This window comes from Eretmochelys imbricata, chromosome 4 (assembly GCF_965152235.1).
Source record: "Eretmochelys imbricata isolate rEreImb1 chromosome 4, rEreImb1.hap1, whole genome shotgun sequence".
NCBI classification, from domain to species: domain Eukaryota; kingdom Metazoa; phylum Chordata; order Testudines; family Cheloniidae; genus Eretmochelys; species Eretmochelys imbricata.
In genome coordinates, this window is record NC_135575.1 from 15426591 (window position 1) to 15450299 (window position 23709).

At 42.3% G+C, this 23709-nt stretch overlaps 1 protein-coding gene across 1 annotated transcript in view; it reads left to right on the forward strand.

The window, feature by feature from the left end:
• The window catches only part of ADAMTS3 (ADAM metallopeptidase with thrombospondin type 1 motif 3), a 190155-nt gene that overhangs the window by 125725 nt on the left and 40721 nt on the right, over window positions 1-23709 (forward strand). Inside the window, 1 exon segment of the mRNA XM_077814745.1 lies at window positions 17708-17907. Coding sequence (XP_077670871.1) covers window positions 17708-17907 — 200 coding nt within the window.

Consider the following 23709-nt stretch of genomic DNA (forward strand, 5'->3'; position numbering starts at 1 on the left):
AGGCCTCACCAATGTCGAATAGAGGGGAACGATCACGTCCCTCGATCTGCTCGCTATGCCCCTACTTATACATCCCAAAATGCCATTGGCCTTCTTGGCAACAAGGGCACACTGCTGACTCATTTGAAAAACTACAAAGAAAATGTAAGTAATCTTTCACTTTGTGCACATAAAGTGTAGCAGTCTGGACCTGGCCAGCTGTTAATGTGGTCTTCTGCTGCATAAATTATGAGTGTTCCAATTTACTAGTTACTACAGGCAATAAATCCAGTTCATTGCATTAAGCTGATAAAGCCATTACATTTATTTTTCGGGGTCATTTAAAAAAAACTTAACAGATCAGGTTATCCCAATTTACTGTACAATGCTTAGAACAGGAATTGATGGCACTGATCAAAGACAGGATCTTGTATTCAGTCCCCTCTTGCTTACCTTCTGCGTCCACTGTGTTAATGTCACCACTGCAAGTGGAACATGTCATCTCCAAGCTGCTTCTAAGTAATATGTAGCTACCCAAGTGAAATAGTCTGGTTTTTGTGGGCTCTGTTCTGTCACAGCAAAGTCAATGCTATTGTTAGTCACAATGTGATGCTGTGTGATGCTTTCTATCCTGGTGTCTTTTTACCTATTCCAGGAAAGAGTCTTTTTGTAAAATAAATGAAAAGCAACAGTATTCCTTATTTTGTGTATGGCTTCTATATTGTAAATAGGAAACAATAACAAATTACGTTCATCTTTGCAATGAATACATCTTTCACTTACATCTTCATTCCTGCCATTCAAAAGGCGGCTCAGCCTCCTGACTTGGGGGAAAGTCTCTTTTCCAGTGGATGAGACCAAGAGGAGGTTGCCAATAAGCCAAAGAGCACAGTTGCGATGGATGTCTCTGTGGGAAAGCTGCCTTTTGGTAGGGGAGCTTGGTGTTTGAAAGCAAGAAGAGAGAGAAGTTCTTTGTGGAACGATTCCTGCATGCGTCTGACTAGAGAGCTGCTTTTTTATGGGGGGGCTGCAAGGATCTTGCTGTGGACGGGGAGATTCATTGTCAGCAAACGCGATCTCTCAAGTAGGAGCTTTGAACTTGGGTGCATAGGCACTTGGTGTGTATCATGCACACGCTTCGATCAGTCAGGAAACGGATGGTTTCACTTTTGCTGTCTATTATTGCCCCTTTTTTCTGCACTCTTAGCCCAGACGAGCTTACCATACTCTTGTGATTTTGGAGTCTCCACCTGGCTGTGGAGGCGAGATCTGTACCCTTTGAATAAAGGATGATGACATACTCGCAAACAGATGGTTAAACCTCACTGCTTGTTTGTCATGCTTCTGACTGCCATTAATTCAACCTCACATATCTGAGACTACTGGTATTTTAATTCTGAATGCGCCTGAAGCTGTGTGTGTGTGTGTGTGCGTGTGTAAGAGAGAAAGAGAACCTGAAAAGCACGGATCTTTGTTGTATTTCGGATTGCAGGTTGGCAGTGGTGCCAGCTGTTTTTACTTAGAGCTATAAAATGTGCCAAAGGAGTTTCCAGCAGGCATAAATAACAAACCAGTTTATATCATGTCAGGACTATGGAAGCAGGCCTTTGAGAAATGATCTCATAGGCATTCTTTGTTGTAGATCTGGCACATACTCTGTGCTTCATTCTTTTCTAAAAACAACTCCTGTCTTTAACACTGGCATATCCCACACATACTCCTCCCGCTAGGTCTACATTAACCAGACCCACACTGCGTTTGGAAGGTAAAGGCTGCAGATTTATTTAGTGACTTTTATATCCACTTATTTATAGTGATATTGTGCCTCATAATACTCCCCACCTATAAATCTTATATGAAGCTTCCATTTTTAGCATTGATTCATCTACTGCTGTTCCCTATGGCAGTCACGCTTCCAACAATCTTTCACATACTATCTAGGGCAGAGGTGGGCAAACTACGGCCCGCGGGCCACATCCGGCCCGCGGGACCGTCCTGCCTGGCCCTTGAGATCCTGGCTGGGGAGGCTAGCCCCGGCCCCTCCCCTGCTATCCCCCCTCCCCCACAGCCTCACCTCGCCGGACTGCCAGTGTTCTGGCCCGCCGCTTCTGCCAGGCAGCGCGGCAGCATGGCTGGCTCCGGCATAGTAAGGGTTGGGTTGGATAAGGGGCGAGGGGACCCAGGGAGCAGTCAGGGGACAGGGAGCAGGGGGTGGTTGGATGGGTTGGGGGTTCTGAGTGGGGGCAGTCAAGGGACAGGGAATGGGGGGTTGGAAAGGCGTGGGAGTCCTGGGGGGCCTGTCAGGGGGCAGGGGTGTGGATGGGGGTGGGGCAGTCAGGAAGCAGGGGGCGTTGGATGGGGGTGGAGTCCCAGGGGGCAGTTAGGGGCCAGGGGTCCTGGGAGGGGGCAGTCGAGGACAAGAAGCAGGGGGGGTTGGATGGGGCGGTGGTTCTGAGGGGGGCAGTGAGCAGGCAGGAAGTGGGAGGGGGCAGATGGGGGCGGGGGCCAGGCTGTTTGGAGAGGCACAGCCTGCCCTACCCAGCTTTCCATACAGTTTCACAATCCCAGTGTGGCCCTTGGGCCAAAAAGTTTGCCCACCCCGATCTAGGGAATCACTACAGGACATGGACATTGCTACATTATAGATAAATCTAAAATTATTTTTCTTATTTATTGTCTGACTGTAGCAGCACCATAGGAGGAACTAACAAGCATCTTTCCACATAAAGTACAAGTGCTCACACATGACCTGTCACACAGACTTCTGGGTGTGGGTGAAGTTTTTCTTTGGCGTCCTGTATTACCAGTCTGCATATTGGAAGGAAAAGGAACATACAAAATTTAACCACAAACACCAAGGCTGAACTGATCAATCACGGCTGGTTAAAGTTAAGCCTCTAAGTCTATATTTAAGCACCATAATGACTGCATTGATTTTTCAGAGGTGCTGAATTCACCAGTGGGAGCTGTGTGGGAAAATACATATCAGCTGTTTAGGTGCATAAATACAAGTTATGGGGCACAACTTTAGCCGTCTACTTTGGATAATTTGGCCCAAGTGGCTACCTGGCCCTAGAACGGGTCTCAATAAATTTGCGAACTTAAGTACATTAGTTTCTTGAGCAATTCCTGATATTTTTGTGATGAAAATTACGCTTGATTCCAAAGAGATCCATCCTAAATGGCCAAAATTGCTTCTGATGAATTGAAAGTGAAGTTCTGTTCTGAAAAGCTACTCTGTGAAAGTGGCTTTGATGGGTTCCATGTTAGTTGTTTCTCATTGATTTCATTATAAAATATATGAAGTTCACAAGTTATTTTTTTTCTAACTACCCAGCCGGCAAAATGAGACCTAAAAGTCAAGCTGTGGTCTTTCCTTTTCACCCATCATCACTAATAATAAAGGTTATATAGGCCAAATTATGCCTTCAGTTATACCTGGAGCAATATTGTACTCCTTGGGTTTGCACAGTTATAACCAATTGGCTATATAATGAAATTGAGCAAACAATTCTGCTGATGGTACAGAACAAAAGTGTCCTTGTTTTTTTCTGAGCTGTACTGGCTCTCCAGAGCTGTTTGGGAGTATAAAATAGTAAACTCTTACTAGTCGCTAGAGTCTGCAATGATGATTCTGAACATACACAGGGAGCAAATCTCTTGGGGAAGAAGGGTCCATTGTCACATGTTGTAGTCACTTTTCAGAGTAAACTCTCACTGTTGTAAAGTAACATAATATGTGTTTAGATGGCCCATTTGATTAGCACACTGGCCTTTTATTTCTACGAACAGCACTTCAAACCCTCTTTTAATCACATGTATAAGTGAATTCTGAACTCTGACAATTGCAGCAGGTCTACAGGAGCAGGGCTAATTATAGAGATAAGGTTCTAAGCAGTAATTAACTAACGAATCCTCCAGATAAGATGAAAGATACACAGAGGGTTGCCAGGCATCTGGTTTTCGACCAGAACGCCAGGTGGAAAAGGGACCCTGGCGGTTCTAGTCAGCACTGCTGACCAAGCCGTTGAAAGTCTGGTCAGTGGCGCAGTGGGGCTAAGGCAGGCTCCCTGCCTGCCCTGGCTCTGCGCAGCTCCCCGGAAGCGGCCAGTATGTCTGGCCTCTAGGTGCAAGGGCAATCAGGGAAGCTCCGCATGCTGCCCCCACCCACAGCTGTGGTGGCGCCGGTATCATGCACAGTACAGAGCCTCCGGGCCTTGCCTCCGCCTAGGGGCTGGACATGCTGGTTGCTTCCGGGAGCAGTGCGGAGCCAGGGCAGGCAGGGAGCCTTCCTTAGCCCCGCTACACCACCAACCAGGAGCCACCTGAGATAAGCCCAGCCAGAGCCCACACCCCAAACCCCCTGCCCCAGGTTGGAACCCTCTTGCACACCCTAACTCCCCCCCCAGACCCCGTACCCCAACCCCCTGCCCCAGGTCGGAGCCTTCTCCCGCACCCAACTCTCTACCCCCTCCTGGAGCCTGCACCACAGCCCTCTACCCCCTCTGAGCCCCTCCCCCCACACCTCAACCGCCTGCCCCAGCCCTGAGCCCACTCCTGCACCCCAAAACCCTCATCCCTAGCCCACACCCCGAGCTGGAGCCATCATCCACACCCATGCCCCAACCCAGCGAAAGTGAGTGAGGGTGGGGGAGAGCGATTGATGGAGGGGGCAGGCTGGAGTGAGTGGAGGGTGGGGCCTCAAAGGAAGGCTGGGAAGGGGCAGGGACTCAGGACAGGGGCGGGGCAATTATGTTCAGTTTTGTGCAATTAGAAAGTTGGCAACCCTAGACAAATAGTATGATCCTAAATTTATCTGGAGTTATCTTCAAGAAAGTTCCTCTTTCCTCTGAATTCCCAATTCATGCTTATTATTACTGCCAAAGTGGAGTTGTGTGTCCAGGCCTGTCAGACATCATGTTTATTTCTCCTACTAGATGCAGTCAGACTTGCCTAGCAAACTCAGGTTCTCCTGCTGTATGTTGGGAGGGGCTGGCTCACTTCCACTGTTCAGTTCCTTCTTTATTCTAGAATTCACCCAACACATTTTCCCCACTGTCTTCTTACCTGTTGTGTTGTCCCAGATCTTATAACAGCTCCTGTATCAGACCCATCACCTTTGGTCTAATGTGTAATCATTCCTTTATGTAAATGATAAAGAAAACTAAACTGTCCTGTAGACTGTCTGTTCCCGCTTTGTAGTCTCTACATTTGGAAAGATTAGACTTAGAAATGTGGGCTCAAACCTTACTACTTAGGTCTGCTGTTCTCTGTTCACCACCATCTCAGTAAGCCCATTCCACTCCTACAGAAGGTGCAATGGGTAATGCGTATGGAGTTGTGTGCTCTGTGCCACATAGACCCGCTACTTTTTCCTTGCCTCCTGTTTGTAACAAGACCCAAGTGACGATGCCACGTCCCATCCATCAATTCTTGTAACAATAGACATCATTAATGATGGTTCCTTCCATCCTCCTGTTGACTTCTCCTTCAGCATGCGTGGTGAATATTGTTTAATGTCATTACCTCTGGAATCAGAACTGAACTGTTACATGTGTGTTGTCTCTAGAGTCTGAGTTTGAGCTTCATTGTTCTAGGTGCCATGTGTGCACAGTAAGCTACAAGACCTTTCCCTGAAGAGCTTTGTCTCAATAGACAAGGTAGGCAAAGAGTAGGAGAAGGGAAAGATTATTATCCCAGTTTTAGAGAGGAGGACTTGAGGCACAGAGAGAGATTGATTTATCCAGTCCCACACAGGAAGGCATGTGATGGGTATTTTCTGTTTGTGTGTGTGTGTGTGTGTGTGTGTGTGTGTTTTAAAGGGAAAACAATCACAAAGTTATGTTAAAATAATAGCCTCTCACCTTGCGAATCAACATCCATAAGCATTTCAGAGCCACGGTTGCTACCTCCTCCTTGGTTCACCCTAGTCTTCGGTAAGACTTCCAAATACTCAAAAGGCATTGTGCCATGCTGTTTTACAAGATGTGTCAAAATGAATATCTCCTGTGTGGAAGGTTTTCTTTGATTTTTCTTGTTTTGTCCACTGTTCTGCTGTCTTTTTTTAGGAACTTTATTGATTTCAAGTTTTTATTTTTTAAAATGATTTTAACTGCAGAATGGTTTCAGTTAATATTTTAAACACTGTGTTATTTAGACGGTAAAGTGATACCTATGTTTATGTAGGTTTTAAATATTTTTTGAATGATTTCCATGTTTGTGCTATGTGACAAGCTGCTTTATTTATTTATTTATTTTTGGCCGCTCTTGAGTGAAGGTTCCTTTCTGTAAACACACTTACATTACCTTTTGGCTCAGTTAACTTTTGGCATACAAATAAGTTCACATTTTTTATTAAATAGATGTGAATATATTTTATTTTGAGGTTTACAAAATATCATTGAACCTTAAATTGCTCTCTGCCTCATACTGCACTGTGTGTTCAAAGGACACAGGCAAATAGCTTTAATATTTCTCACACACACACAAAATATTCCACTACAAGAGATTCTATCAGTGTTGATAGGCACATTTATCTATGTCATTCTTTTAATAAAAGATGGAGAAAAGGGAGCATTCTAATTAGCTTATAAAAGCTTCAGCCTATGTTATGTGACAAATTAGGGTGCCTTGGTTAAAACTCTTATCCACATTCTAGCTGTTATCCAAAAAACTACTGGGCCAAATTCTGCACTCCTTACTCTGGCAAGGCTCCCAGTATAGTCCTCTGAGCAAAGACTGCATGACGTTTCCTGCTGTTTGATTTTAATGTTGTAATTAATTGTCATTTAAATGGAAGGGAATGAAAAGGACAGGAGGTATTACAAGGCTGAACATCCAGGGCTAAATTTTCTAAGAGTCTTCCACCTGGCCTTTTGATAGCCAGTAATAGTTCTGTACACTGTTTTCCTCGAGGAGGTTGTATCTCTGAAGTAACATAGATTTTTGTACACAATCTGCATGTGCCTACGCAAAACCTGCAATTGATTTGTCTTAATAGTGTGGTTTATGGGCAAAAATGCAAAGTGCGCCCCAAACTTGAGTTCTTATGAATGCAAAAACTTGGCTGGGAAAAGTTGTCAACAACAGTTGAGTTTTTTTGTTTTTTAGATGTGGCCACACAGCATTTTCAGTTTGTGTTAGCTTGTGTTTGGCCTCTCTGTGCCTCTGAAATATTGTATCTGCCACTCGGACAACAGTCGCTCTCCAATGGGGGAAAAATGCTCTTTTTAAAGCGTGTTTAAAACAACAACAAACCCCCGCAATTTATGGGGTGCCGAGAGTGACTATGGTAGAGACCGTAAAAAAACTGGAAAGGAGGAAACTCTCTGAAACCTCCTCCACGCTGTCTCCTGCGCTGACAGGATGTTAGAGCTTCTAGCAATTGTTAACATTTTGCATAATGGAAAGAAATAAGTATTTCTTTGGGGTGGGTGAGTTGAGTGCCCAGCTCCCCCTGAAGGCTGTTGAGGCACTTTTGACAATCCCATCTCCTCTGGCGTGGTCCACTGAAGTCAGTAGCAGTCTTTCCATGGGCTTCACGCGGCTTTGGACCAGGCTTTATAAAAAGCACCAGCAGCGCAGTCCTGCCCCACTTCTTCTTGACAGCTTGTTTTTTTCCCCAGGCCTACAGTGGTGCTCCTGGAGCCTGTCTGTGGCCCTCTTTGGGGAGGAGAGAGAGTGCAGCTTCCTCTCTATCAGCCACCCTTTACATAACTGCAATACATTTCTAAGAATTGAAAAAAATCTCCGTATTGTTTAAGTATTAAGCAATCTCTGTTTTATATATAGGATTTGTGTGTGGAGCCCCCTGTATGTGCCCCTTTGGTTCTCGACCTCACCTTCATGCCTTTGGAGGGTGTAGTAAGATCTTACGATGCGTTCGCACCTCGGGTTTTTTTTTGTTTTTTTTTTCTTATATCCCTTCCTTTGGTGATTGGAGCTTCAAAACAAGAGCTTTTTCTTTGGTTATAAAACACACAACAAAACCCAACCCTCGCACTCTGTTGGCAGCAATTGAGTAATGAAGAATAGCAACAAACATGTAATTACATGCCATTAAGGAAAGTAAAAATTCAGCAAGAAATTGGCTTTCAGTTTCAAGTTTCCAAGAGGAAACAACAGTGGGATGGGGAATGCAATTTAAGAACTATGAGAGATACCAGGGCATTATCAACACTTTACCAGTTATCAGCAAAGTAACTCATTCTGATTAAGCAGCCAACAGTGGAGATGCTGTTAGAAATTCATTATGGTACCTCTGCAGTATTGTGCAGTGTCATGCAAATCTCCAGGGAGGCACAACAAAAGAAAGCTTAACTCCCAGAGATTTTTGAAAGCACCTAAGAGATTTAGGAGCACAAGTTCCAAGGCAATTCACTAATAAGAAAACAGAACAGACCTCTAGTAACACCTTCCATACAGCAAACTGGGTGTGGCTTTTGTGTGTGTGTGTGTTTGCAAATTCTGATTGCTGCTAGTTGGATACCAACATCAAAACTTTGCCCTCCCTGAAATCAATAGGAAGTTTATTAAAAGGGAGTGTTAACTTCCATGGGTTCAGGATAAGGCCCAAATGATTTTTTTCCTTCCCTTGCCTTCCTTAAGGTTCAAGGGTCCACATAAGCCTCATAAGAAAAAAAAAACCTCTGTGTATTTTCACATATTTATTTCAGTGAATATGTTGATCTTTTTTATATCTACGCAACCCACTACAATTCTTATGTTTGTCATGGACCACATTTTCAAAGGTGCTTAGCACCCAACAGCTCCCATTGTTCTCTCTGCTCTTCTAAAATCTTGCCAAATTGTGTTGTGGTACCTAAATATGAGAATCTGGGTTAAATTGTGGGTGCTGAGCACTTTTGGAAAGCTGACCCTATGTAGCATAGATAAAATGTGGAGTAGTTAGGTATCTCACTTTTTCCTGGATCTTTTTTTTTTTCTTACGATTAAAATCACCTCACTTGCTTATGTTTCTGTTTTTTCTCTAATCAATGCAGAGATTCTGTGGTGGTAAGTGCTATAGTGTAGTAGGAATAGGTGCAATGTGGGATAGATAGAATGTGTGTGGTTGATAACTGACACAAGGTCTGTAGCTAACTGATCTGACTCCATAGACTAGCTGATCTAGAGGGACTTTTCCATCTGATTTCTATAATCATCAATAAATCATATTTCTGCCTTTTATCATATCCATTTTGCCTTGATATTCAAAGGTTATGAACATTTCCTATTGGTGCAGCTTCCATTGGAGGCAGCTGGAAATCATGGGTGCAGAGCACCTTTGAAAATCAGGTCTCATTTGAAAATGGACATTATATAAAGGAAGGAACCCAATTTACTGATGATCGTAGACATCAGAGATTAAAAGACTCTTTTAGGTATCTAGTCCAATGTCTTGCCTTGCAAGAATTGTTCTACGCAGTATATTTTATGTGTTCTTTTTCCATGATGGTTCCCATTGTGTAGGTATCTAGTGTATGCCACAGAAAAATATTTTATAAAAATAATGTGTCATTACTCTAGGTACCTTCACTGTTCAACTTGATGAATGCACTTGGCCATTGACCTTGTACCTTGACGAATGCCCAAGGCATGCTGGTGTCTGGTGTGTCTGCAAGGATTGTGAACATATTATCTACAGGATGTAATATCATAACCATTGGCATTGACATCTACCTTTCCTAAGTGAGTCATCCCTCCTCCTCCCCACCCCCACCTTCCTCCTAGCATTTGATTGCAGGACCAGCTGCAACTTAATTTTCTGCCTTCAATACGTTCTCTCTTTTGCCTTTCCCAAAGAATAGACTCAGACACTCCGACTGCTGACAAGAAAAGAATTTCCTTGGATAGGTCCTAAGCCAGCATTAAACGTTCTAACATTAAGACTGCAAAGAAAGCAGAGGGCAACTTTAATGGAAATGCCATGCATCCCTCCCCCACCTCCGCCATCCCAATAACATAGTTATTGAAAATTGAAAAAATTGAAAAAAAAATTGAAAATTGAAAATTGAAAAAATTGAAAAAAAAATTGAAAAAGTATCACGGAACCAGAATGGGCAGAAAGCGATCATGGAAACTCAAAATCGTGTAACGGTAACAAGTAGAAAAATACAACAGTTACTTATTGCAACTTCAGAAGTGACATCATGAATTGGTCTGGATCTTTTCTTTGAACGATTTTTATGAAGTTTCTCAGTTTGTACAGAATAATGCCATCCACTGTAACATTTTATATATTAAAACGCTGGTTGATAAGTGATTTACCTCTGTTTCAAACTGAGGTTCCTATTATCCTTGCCCTTCTGAAATAGTGGATGTGGAGCATCCTTCAATTCTGATGACTGAAAGGGTAGTTGTGCTTTCAGAGAAAGGATTCATCAGGTTTTTTTAATGTTACAGCTGGATACTTTATAATCCATTCACAAATGTAAGAGAATAGTCTGTTGCCCAGAAAAAAACCTGGGTTTACAACTGACCTACAAGTTCAGCCCACTACTGGAAAGTCTGAAATTTGTGGCTGCCTACTGTTCCGAAATCCGCTTTGGGCAGGAAAGATGCCAAATATGCAGCACACGAGGTGTTTCCATAATTGCTGTTCAGCGCTGGAGTCCAGGCCAGCACTCAGCTCAGCCATCACATTCCCTGATCAGGATAGGTTCCGTCACGTACCTGCCCGCACCCGTCGCACTCCAGCCATGCCAACTTGTTGCACAGTGCAGAGGAGACAGAATCTCATTTTCTTTACTCTGTACTGTTGATAAATGGATTTGTACACACACATCGCAATGTATATTACTTCTTTATCAAAATGCTTGTATAGCCCTTTCATAGGGTGGAAAGAGATAAAAGAGCAGGGACTAGCTTTCCCCAACAGGGGCAATCTTTATGTAAATGAGGCTGGGAGCTGGAATTTTTAAAGCTGGTCTATGGGCAGGGAGCCCTTTCAGTTTCACAGAGCCTAGCTACACCTGATTGACAGATGAATCAAAAAAAAAAAAAGAGAATGAACTAGCTAATTCTAGAATGAGGTTATATGGGATTAGTCTGTCTACTGCAAACCTGCCTACAAACATACTAGTCTTCTCTACAGGTAAGTGAGAAAAATACCCTCCGACAGCACCACATCACTTCATTGCCTTAGAAATGTACTTCATGTTCGTTCAACTGCCCTTGTTTTCTCCACTTAGACACTTCACCTCTAGATGATGGATTTAGAATGGTTCACCTAGACTAAGTTGCTGTGACTCTCTTGTGCTGAAAGGAGCAAGTCCTTCCTCCAGCCTGCATCTGAAGCATGTGGACTGTGCTCTGGAGAGGTCAGCTGGAGTTCTGGAGGGAAACTGAATTTGCCAATTGTCACCACCCATTACCAGGTGGCAGAGCCATAGCTGGGCTGCTCCACAGAGACGCCCACAGCCTCTGGGTGCCAGTAGGACACTCCAGTGGGAGGACTTAGCCAGTAAATCCACATAGCCTCAGATGCACAGCCAGCTCCCTTGTCTCACCACTAAAAGCTCCTCTGTGTTTAGATACAGGCATGTCCCATGCAGCCTTTCTCCTGTCTGTGCAGGGGAGTGTAACTGGTTCCACTGCATGTAGGGCCCTCCATAGCCCTTACAGGGGCTGCCAGGCTTGTCTGTGACATTCTGCTCTTTGACGATGGCTTTCTTTAAAGTCTGTTAAATGTGAAACCCTGCATTCGCTGCCTTTCCTAAAGCAGTACAGGTCCAACAGCAACTTTAGCTTGGCTGCATTGTACAGTCTGGATGCTCTGTGGTGTGCATTTTATGACCCTAGCAATTGATTAAGCTAGATATTTGGCAGAGAAACAAATACATACTAATTTGACCCCATGATTTTCCTGGGGTTGTGCAGGTACAGAATTTGGAAATGTATGTATGTATTGTTTCGGTTTTTCAGTTTATAACCATGAATTTGCTCTAACATAAAAATGAAGTAGGACTGGGAAAACTCTGCTTATAGTACATTTTTTCTTCTGTCTGTACCATACAGTGACATGAAACTCCAGTTTTTATCCCGTTCTTGTGCCACTTTATTATGGTGGTTGGGCCATCTGCCTGCACTGTTTAAAAAGTTGGTGGGGGGGGGGAGGGTCTAACAGGTTTTATAGTAAAGTTCAGGGTTACTTTAAAGCTGATGTAAAACAACTCCTATTCTGAGGTAAAAGGATACTTAAAATAAATCTGTGCCTGATTCTCATTTACAGCCATTTACCCCCTGTCCCTTTATGTTGCTTTGGCATTTATGGTTATTTTAAGGCTCCTTAGCTCTGCCACAGCTTTGTAAAGAAGTTTTTGTATAAATGAGAATTGGGCTCAGTGTTTTTATCATGGTTGCCTAGTGTTCAGTGCATGTGGTATGATTTGCCCCAAGAGCTTTTGGGCTTTTATCGATTAGCAAAAGTTCATTAATTTTTTAAGAGAAATCTGCTATTGATGAGATCAGAAATAAAATGTGAGAAAACAGTTTAGTCTGAAGTTAGACGGTGAAGTTTTTGATCTCTTTATTGATCCCTGCTGGTCTAACCAGTTCAGTACATTTATCATTAACTGAGGTACCTGTCCCAGGAGTTGGGTGAATGATTGTGACACTGAGGCCACAGGCAAAATCCAAAACTTCAGTGCAAATCTAAGGAATAATCTTTTTGAATGAGAGATACTGCAACAATCAAATCCCAGAGATCTAGGAGCTTCCATTCAACCATTCATGGTGAGTACATCCAGAATCTTCAGTCTTAGATTGAAGCACTCACTGTTTCCACTCAGTTTAAATCTCCTCCTCCCCAAACTTCAAAGAAGGAGGTGTGGAGGGGAATTGGTCCTGGTCCAACCTGCTCTAACTATTGTGCATTTCCTCTTGGACCTCAGCCCATAGAAGAGAGGAACATGCTACTACCTGCTCTTTTCTGCTGCCTTTTAGCTTCTGGAGAGGCACTGCCCGTCAGCCTTAACTTGTATTAATAATGTTTGTGGGCAGTAAATACTAAACTGAGTTTGCCCCTTTTTATTCTATGAATACCAGTAGTGCTATTGACAATGGACACATAATCAATAATACCAGTAATCTGTAAAAGTGAAAAATGTTCACATTTGCATTAATTAAATTCATTATGTTTACATACTCTATTGATTGTACCTATTCAAGTCTTGCAGGTAATATTCGGGGCCAGGTTTCCCAAATGCTCAGCATCCAGCAGACTCTCATTGTGACACTTTAGCGCCAGATTTTCCAAAGTGCTTGGAACTCAACATGCTGTGGCCTTTTGGAAATCCCAGCCTAATAAAGGGAGAAGGCAGTAAAACAGAAGTGAAGTGGAAGACATTTTTCATTTTAGCTTCAAAATAAGCATAGCTGTCACAAAGCTTTGTCATTATTTCCAATATGATAGATAGTCCAAAATGTAAACAACTTGGCCCTTTTTTTCAGTGGAATAGTCAGGATGCAAACCTTTGTCTGTGTCTTTCTGTGTAGAATGCTCAAAATGCAGCCTGGATATTTCCTACTTATTGTGTAGTGAACACGTCAATGTGATCTACTGAATGGAATGCCATCAGTTACACTTTGTTCAAAAGAACTGCTCCTGTACTGACCACAGAGGGCCCAGTCCTTCAAGGTGCAGAGGGCCCTCAACTCCTGTTGTAGTCAGTGGACCTGGAAGGAACTCATTGCCTTGTACAAACAGACCAGAAGTGAATGATAGTAAACATGGCCCCAGCTCAGCAAAGTATTTAAGCATATGTCTAACTTTTTAAGCATGTGAGTAGCTTGAAGCATTGACTTCAGTGGTTCTCCGAACATGCCTACGGTTAAGCATGTGACTAAGTGCTTTGCTGAATCAAGGCCTGTGACATGAAGAAACAGAATTACTGAATGGAATACCCAGTCACATACTCCCTCTCTCTGACAGCCTGCTCACACATCACACTCCCGTGACACTTGCCGTAACAGCCTTTTGTAAGGTTGACAATAAGTTTAGTGCACAAAGGTAGTAAACACAGGGTTTTCCTGGATACGTGGAGCTCTGCATTTGCTTTCATTTCTTGTCTGCTGAGTTATTAAACTCCGGGTCATGGGAAACAAATGAGAAAATCTCTGAACGATTTCTGTTTCATCAATAGTTCTTAAAGAATATATGGCAAATTACAGAGCCTGCATTTAAGGACATCGCTGGGGATGCATGTCTTAAGCTTCGCAGAGATGGAGGGTGAGGGTGCAGTGGAAAGTTCAATGCTCACTACATCATTATTAGCTGATGAATGGCCAAATTCAGCCTTCCTTTTGACTATTGTTTTCCCTTCTTGTGTTTTCCTGTGTTGAGCAGTCGTGCGGTAACTAGGATCTGTGAGAAATACTGACTCCCGCTGAGGCAGGTCCAGGAGACAGGAATGAAGCAGATGGGACAATTAAAAAAATATATTCACAAGACAGAACCAAATAAACACAGAGAAACATATAGACACTGTGCACTGTTTTGTTTCAAAGGGTGGGAGGCTCAGCATTTTGTGAGAATCAGGCCCTTTAAGCGTCTCAAGTTGGGAACCCAAAATCGCTAGTCACTTTTGCAATTCTTGTCAAAGATGATGTCTCTCTAGACTGGGAAATGTTTGTTCTTGCTTTGTAGGAGGTTGCATAACTAAGAAAATTCTCTGTGGGGAGAATAATGGCGCATACTGTATATCCACTGTACAGAAAGTAGGAGCGGGGAAAGCAGCCCTTTTGCTCACATACACACAAAAAAGGGATTCTCCTCCTCCTAACCACAGAACCACCTATTTAAGGAGGGAAGTGGCAGCCAAACCAAAGGTGCTGTACAGAGCAGAAAGTTCTTTCTTTCTGAAATGATTATTCAGACTATTCCATTCATGCAGCCGGTATAATGATATGATGGCATTATGAGTATATTTCCATTGGACGTTTCACTGGCAGCTTTGCCAGCAGAAGCAATTTCTAGAACTGGAGCTTGTGTATGAATTTCCCACTTGTGTGCTATCACAGTGTTTGCATTCTTGAGAATGAAAGGACTTGAGGTTGAATTGTAAAGCTGTTTGCAGGTCTGGTCTCTCACCCACAGTGATGGTTTACAGCTTCTGAAAACAGCTCAGGGGAAACCTTGCTGTTTGGTGTGGGGAAAGTTATTTATGTGTTATTTGAACCACTGTGATGCTTAGGAGGGAGAGAATTCTCGACTAATGAGCCAGTATTTGAATCTGCTCAAGATGAACAGCAGTATACGTACGTGTCCAGCACATTTAGCAATAATGGCCTGAATCCCATATGACAGGTTTCAGAGTAGCAGCCGTGTTAGTCTGTATCTGCAAAAAGAAAAGGAGGACTTGTGGCACCTTAGAGACTAGCAAATTTATTTTGTTAATAAAATAAGACTAATAAATTTGTTAGTCTCTAAGGTGCCACAAGTACTCCTTTTCGTTTTGCTTAATCCTATAGTCCTTACTCAGGCAAAACTCTCATTGACTTCATTGGAAGTCTGGCCTGAATAGTATGTGAAAGGCCAGCTTGTTTGCCTAATGGGGGAGGGAAGCACAATCTCTTCTCTGGTCCCTTGCACACAGATCATAAAGCTGTACCATCTTTTGGGATAGTGAAGCCTGCTCTCTTCTGCTTCCCTTTGTACATTCAGGCCGGAGTTGAGGGGACATGACCCTTCCCTTCTCTCCACCCGCTCTAGGGTGGTTGCACCCCTGGAGACTCTCAGAAGAAGTAGTCCTTCCCTGCCATCTCTGGAGCATAGGGACTCCGATTGTCTGGCGTACATATGTGCAGGGATGGGGGCAGGAGAGACACTGTGCCAGAGCCACAGAGCCAGGAACAATCTAATCCTGAGTAAGAACTGCAATATTTGGCCCATGACTTGCATTGAGAGAGATCAGATAAGTTGCTATAGGTTTGTTTCTTACTTAGGGATTTGCTGGGGTTGATTTTGATGGAGCCATGTGGCTAAAACTTGATATTTTATGTTGTCAGCCAAGACATCTTCTTCCCTTAACTTTCTAAAATCCATTGTTGTTTCTTTTTACTATAAAGAGGGGGCAGAAATACCTTTGTGGTGATTTCAGACATTAGCTGAAGCACCTGCAAGCCTGATGCACTATAAAATATGTCTTCTGTAAAACCTCAATCAACAGGATTCTGTAAACCTTGGCTCAGACCAATGCCTCCTTCAGAAATCAAGTAGAAGCTTTCGTTCTTTTTGAGAAGACTAACGTACGAGCATATGCCTTAAACAATAGAGTTAAAAACATTAAATACACAGTCTCTACAAAGAATAGGAGTGTTAATGTTTATTAACTTCAGAAATGTCACAGTCGTCAGTCATTTTATACTATATTGTGTGGCCAGTGTTTGGAGAGGACTTGAACTCTTACTGTCTTCATATTCCTTGCATTTTTTTTTTTTTTTTGGCTCTTGCTGGATCAGATTTTCCAAAGAGCTCTGTGCAGTGGGTGCTATTCAGCGCTGAGCACTTTGAAAATCTCTCCCTGTGTGTGTAGGTGCCCGTTCACATAATACCATCTGCGGTGGTTCTGCCCTTATGGCAGACTGTCTCATGCATTATCGTCTGCTTCACCTGAACCTCTGCCCACTAACCCATCTCTTCCAGAAACACTTTCAATGCTCTCTTCTTCGGGGCCGTTTCAAAGAGCTGCAGTTTAAAAAGAGAAAACAACAAGCCTGTCAGAAAAATGCTTCCTTCTTTCCCCTATCTATTACAGGGTCCAACAGCAATGAAAAATACATCTTCCCTATTGGAATAAACAAGCACAACCGCATTGATTTAATGGAGCTGCACCTGAATTTGGCCATCACTTTAATAGGCCAAATAGGACCTGTAATATTATAGTTCTGTAATTCAGGACAGGGGATCTTCAGTGCTGCTCCAGTGCAGGGGGAAGGTTCTGCCTCACATGCTTGGGGAGAGGGGGGTGTAAGGGAATACACGATGGAGTGATTAATTTTTTTTTCAGCATGACCACATTACTCACACGTGAGGAAGCCACAAGTGAGTTGCTCAAACCACCCCAGACTAGTGCCAACAAAACCATTACACCACCCCAGCACCATCATGTGTGCTGTGAGTTGCTTTCATGTTTCAGAAAAATGATTCCAGGTGACGGAGTTTAAAAAAAAAAAAAATTGGCCTGAATCTCCTCTCACTTACACCACACACTCAGATACCGTGGTGATGGGAGGAGGGGAGATCCATGTGACGAATTGCAGAGTCACATGGCAGATGAATTCATCATGTACCTTTTGACCACTTCACCAACTCGCTGCCCAAATGATCCATCTCCACTGGGACCTAGGATACCCTGGAATTAGAGGTGTACTTTCCAGCATGTGTAGACATACCCATAGCTTTGATCAAGCCGCTGCACTAAAAATAGCAGTGTAGCCATGACAGCACAGGTAATGGGACAGGCTGTCACCCTCAATACATACCTAGGGTATCAGATGGGATCATACATAGGGCAGCTAGCGCCTCCTGCTGTTCAAGTCACAGTGGTGACACCGCTATTTTTATCACAGTAACTTGATGAAAGCTAGCTCAGGTATGTCTACCTGAGCTGGAAATTACATCTTCCTCAGGACCTATTCAAACCAGAGGAATGACATTTGTGTACACCCCATTTACAGGAGGGTGTTTATCAAGCAAAGATTTAAAAACCTGATTGTTTCTCTGTAGCGGCTCTTCTCAGCGGACTGGATGGTCTGGATTCCATGTACAGCAACATAGAGCAGCAGCTAAATGAAACGCTGAGACGACGCAGGCATGCAGGAGACAATGACTACAACATAGAAGTGCTTCTAGGAGTGGATGATTCTGTCGTCCGATTCCACGGCAAAGAACATGTTCAAAACTACCTCCTCACCCTTATGAACATAGTGAGTATCTATGACAGGTCCTCCTTGTTTCCTCTGAAATGTAGTATGAGCCTTCAAATATTTATCAGTGTTCATTTATTTATTCTTTGTATTGCTGTAGCACCTAGGAATCCCAGTCATGAACCAGGGGCCTACTGTGCAGGGTGCTGCACAGACTTATACAGGGTCGTTTGTATCTGCTGTATGATCAGAATTGATTGCCTTTTTAAAAAACAAGCAAACTGTTGGTTCCTTTTTCAGTGGACATTTCTTTTAATCCGTTTTTTATCACAAACTTTTCTACAGGCATATGCCTCTCCTGCCAAGTCTCCACGAATTTCTGAGCTTGGGGCCTTGCTGAAAATTGATCCTGCATGCACCTGTCTGCTATGCACAAAATAACCAATTGGGCCTAATTCTACAAGTCAGTTCGCGCAGGAAGTGCCCTGTGCCAATGCAAAGCCTCGGAAAAGTTCCCACTGACTGCAGTTGGGCTTTGTCTGAGTAAGAGCTAGCCAAGGACCTCAGGACTTCCCTCTGTTTTTACTATCAATTTATCTAGAAGGAAAATAGCCATTTTTAAAAATTGACTAAGTTTAATAATTATGAAAGTCCTCCATCCTGTGCCCTTTTGACCTGTCCAAAGAGGAATCCAGGTTTTGACAAGTAGCACGATTAAGTGCATTCATAGGACTACCATAAATATTGTAAGGATTCTTTTATCTTATTTACCACAGGTCATGATGACTATACCTGTCTCTACAAGTCCTTTCCAGCAACACATCTTTAAAGGAAAACCCAATAAAACGTGCTAAACAAATGAGTGTTCTGTTTACCAGGTGGCAGTTTATGATCGTGAATCATTCTAACCCTATGAAAAATACATCTTCCCTATTGGAATAAACAAGCACAACCTCATTGATGTAATGGAGCTGCACCTGCCTTACCCTAAAGATGAATTTGGCCATCACTTTAGTACTCCGATGTGAATAGAAATGAGAAGAGATCAAAGAAACAGTGAAATCCATTCCTCTAACCACCTTTCCAACGGCCTTCCTTAAAAATTGGAAGTGCAAGTGAAGGAAAGAATTGGTGATGTGATTAGAGTTCAAAAATGTTTATCTGAGTAAGGCCTGACCGCAGCTCGCTTATAAAATGGTTGGGAGTCTTCCCTCCGAAGGAGAGGAATCAACAGACTTCTCAGTAGTGGGTCCCATGACCAATGATTCAGTTCAGCTAAAGGAACCTTTAGAAGGCTAGATGTTTATCTGAAGTTTATACAAACTTCTTTGCTTAGAAACTAGATTGGAAATCTCTCAGGAACAGATGTGTTCACCAAAAAGTGGGTCATGGCAATGGGCACAGGACTGGGAGCCAAGAGCTCTGGGGCCAAATTATCTGCTGGTATAAAGTCAATGTCGAGAACTTGGGTCTCTAGGTTCTAATCCAGGCTCTTCCATCGACTCACTATGTTAGCGATGGCAACTATTATATAGCCTGGTTTTTAGAGGCACTGAACACCCAAATCTCGCGCTGAATTTATTAATATTCTCTCATAATAAATAACAATTATTAATATTCTTATTTCTCATATAATAATATACTCATCAAAAAAATTGGTACAAAATTTGTATTGAAGGCCTTTAAGCCAGATTCTCCTCTCTTTTACATCAGTACAAATCAGCAGAAGCCAATGGGATTACATACAGTATATGTAAACAGAGTGAGAGGAGAATCAGGCCCATATTGAATGTTTGGTCGTCATAAAGGGTTTAAAAGTGAACTGGACACACCTGCAAAATATTTTAATCTCACTGGTACAGTTGTCTTTGCTACCTCTGACCGGCAAAATCCCACCCGCCCCCCTCACGGGAGGAGCCATAATTAGTGTGTGGCAGTGAGTAGAGTCCGGACAGCTCAGTGTGAGCAGCCCTAGCTACATGATGAAGTGCTTGTTCCTGCTCCTTTGAAACGCAGCATTGTTCACCCTAGCCACTGTCTGCTGCAGACAGCAATTTATAGACTTACTGGCTGGGGATGGGGGTCACACATTTAACCTTCAGACCACACCTTCCTGGGCCCATAGTGTGCTGTCTGGTGCAGGAGTGAATTGGCCACCCTCACTGTCCCTCAGAGAGTTGATGGTTTTGTACTGCCTTGTTTTGTGGAGCAGGGAGAGAAAGCAAGGGGAAGCTCTTCCCTCCTAGTGCACTCATGCAGTAATGGGCTGATCCAAGGCCCACTGGATCCAGACACTGCACAGCACTTGAATGGGTGATTGCTGCATATAAACATGAGATTGACTTGGAAAGCAAGACTAGGAGCTATGCTGAAGGATGTATTGATTGACAGCCTTTAATAGATATTCTGCCAAGCACACTGTTAATTGATTTAACTTTATGGACTTTACGATCCTGCACATACCCTAGGAAGTGGCCAAATTAACTGACTGTTACTTTTTGAAGGAGGACAAACATGGTCCATATTAGCTGTTTCACTAACTTTAGTTTGTTTAATGCTTCATGACAGGACTTTGTGATTTGGTCAGTGCTCCAGATGCTTTATAATTAATTCTTCGTTGATATTCTAGTATGTCTCAGAAATGTCATGAAGGGGGAAGCTCAGTTTACATTGCTGAACTCTCTTGCCACACCACATAGAAGAACCCTGTTACCAAGAGGAAAGAGATCTTTCGGGCATCGGGTACATTTTAGATGCTGAAATGAGTAAGAGTTTGTTTTGTAGTTAATGAAATACAGAACAGTGAAACCTTCGTTAATGATCTCTTCCAGCAACCAGCAAATGCAGTTATCTTAAATAAAGCTTTGAAGTAGCTTAAGGTTTTCAATGCAATTTTGTTTGATCTGTAATTAAAGGCCTCCTCTATTAGGCAACTGATACTTGCTACTCTGTGGTTGGTTACTTAAGATAAGTATCACTGTATTAAAGTAACTCAGATCAGAAGGATATACATGCAGGGTTTCAAGTTTCAGGGAGCAACCTTTGAGTAGATTTTGACTTGTCTGGATTTATATTATTTTGCACATTTTTTGCACTGCCAGCTCCTTGGGCAGTGAGGTGACCTTCTGTGTATTCTGACCAAAATCACATGGGCCCCCCTTTTTTTTTTTTGCTAGTTTCCCCATTTTGGTGATAATTATCAACTCTAGGTCCTTATCAGCTTTGCTGCTTTCTGAGTATCTCCTTCCTCCTGAATAACTTTTGGTTATTGTTCCATAGATGTATTAGCAAGGACTTTTTTCTGTGCTCAGTTTTATTGTGTCTCCTGCCCAAATATTCTTCTCATCTCTAGAGTTGGGTGCTCAGTGTTGGTCCAGCTCTGCTCCTAATGAAATCAGTGGGAACTGATCAACACTGAGTGCTTTTGAAAATCCCGCCTTAGATCTCTGTGAATTATTATTTTTGCCCTTACTACTGATTCCTTTCTTCACTTCCAGGTTTCACCACAGCTTGCAGTGTTACAGTGGAAAAAGGACAAGGGACAACCTTAAATTTAATGTACTTTTAAAAAAAATCAGATAATATAGAAGTATTTAAAACCAGCTTAAAAAGGTTAATTAATCCTTGTGACACCTCACTGGACAGTTTCCCACACTTCAATACATAGGTTTTAAAGAATAAATAAAATTCCTGTTATCAGATGTATTTGAAATTTTCTGCCATCTACTTGCTTTGTGTTGAGACAGTCATGTACACTTGCAATTCTTCAGCCCTTTTATTTGTAAGATAAGACAATCTGCTTTCTAAGTTTGTACCTACATAACAGTGGTTGGGAAAACTTGGATTACCTTGTGTTCTGCAGAATAGCAACATGTCGCAGGAACCCATGTAACTAAATCAGAACCAGGATGGTAGCCTGTGTTCTTTCAGTGCTTGATATCCTTGCAGAAAGGGGTCCCACAACCTAAGGCACTTCTCCCTTAGTTACTGCCCAGTATTTCCAACCCCTGCCCAATAAACACTTTCAGTTCTACATTTCCTCTTTGGTTCAGCATCCCGACATGGAGGACAAGTGCCCTTGATATGTTCTCTTGCCCACTTGCTCCTGAGTTAAAGGGTAGTATTCCATTCAGCACTCATTCCTTCATATGGAATTTTGTATACATTTGCTGCTTGTGACAGTAAGGTCTAGTGGTAGTGAACAGGTAAAGCCAGACAACAGGCAGGCAGGTACAATCCAAGCTTTTCCTCATAGCTCTGCCAATGTACCAGAGCTGAAATCATTCTGAAATACCAATCCCAGACTTCTCTGGAGGAGCAACTCCCAGTCATGCTGACATACGTGGGTATTTTGTGATGCGGAGAAATGCATCATAAGAACTAGGAAGACTTTGCCAAATGTATGACCATGTTAGGATTTGGGTCTCCTGAGATGAAAAACTAGTGCTATTGTCCAGTGAGTAACAAAGGTCGGAGTTGCCTTACCAAGTGGGGGGCAACTCCCATCTTTTCATGTGCTGTTTATTTATACCTGTCTACTGTATTTCACTCCATGCATCTGAAGAAGTGGGTTTTAGCCCACAAAAGCTTATGCCCAGATAAATTTGTTAGTCTCTAAGGTGCCACAAGGACTCCTTGTTTTTGCTGATACAGACTAACATGGTTACCAGTCTGAAAAGTTTCCTTAAGTTAGCAGAACCTACCATGCTTGCCTGGGTTCATTTTTACAATCAAATGGTTTAGATAGCCTTAATGTGAACTTGCCTGATGGGTGGTGGAGTTTTATTCTGGTTATGTTACCAGATGTGGATTCTTGAAATAAGCAATATTGGTATGTTGCATTTTTAGACCTTGGCATCTCCTCTGCATCTTAATTTCAGCTGCTAGTTAGATGATATTGTGAAGTTAATTATTAAATATGAAGTGTTCTAAGGAATCTTTTCGTTATTCTTTTGTTTACAGCAATAATCAAAGCAGTGCCTTGTTGGCACAGATGAACTCTAGAAAATAATCTCTGTTCTGTTGTTTTCCATAATAAATACTAATTTGAGATGCCTTCAGAACATTGACTTTTTAGTTCTAAAACAAACACATTTAACTTTTTGTAAACAGATTTTAATATCTCAAAACAGTTTCAAGTTTCATGTTTTCTAAAATGTAGATAGCTCCATCTGCTGGTAATATACTTTTAATACAGAATACATCTAAACTAAAATGTTTACCATTGCCTTAAAGTTTTATGTAAATAATACAAAATATTGTGACTCTTTCTATATTATAATATACAGTACATAGTTTTTAAATAGTCTTGTCTTTGAAGTCAAGATTTTGATAGGTCAAGATACAATAGTGTCACAAGAACCTTTTAATCAACTTGCTGCTGAAACTGGAAATTGCAAAAATTCACTTACAATAGACTCTAGTGTTGAAAATAATGCTTACGAGGACACCAGTGTAGCTTTCTGTAATTTTTAATTGCCCAGATAAACTTCAATTTTTTTTCCTCATAATTTAGCTAAGACTGCAAAATTTTTACCAAACTAAAGCCTATTTCCACAAACACTTATGCATGTGCATAATTGATTTCAGTGGGGTTTACTTGTGTCTTAAAGTTAAACACATATGTGTAAGTGTTTGCAGGATCAGCACGTGATGGCCTGATCCAAACCTCATTGAAGTCAAATTTCAATGGGAGTTTTTTCATGGCCTTCGATAGTCTTTGGTTAAAGCCCGAAATGTACAACAGTTTGAAAAGGAAGGCATTTGTGTTCAGTAACTAAAAGTCCTTGAAATATTGTCTCTCAGCCAGGCTTTTTGTAAGCATAAGATGGATACATATTATGGAATATTTTAGAAAAAAAA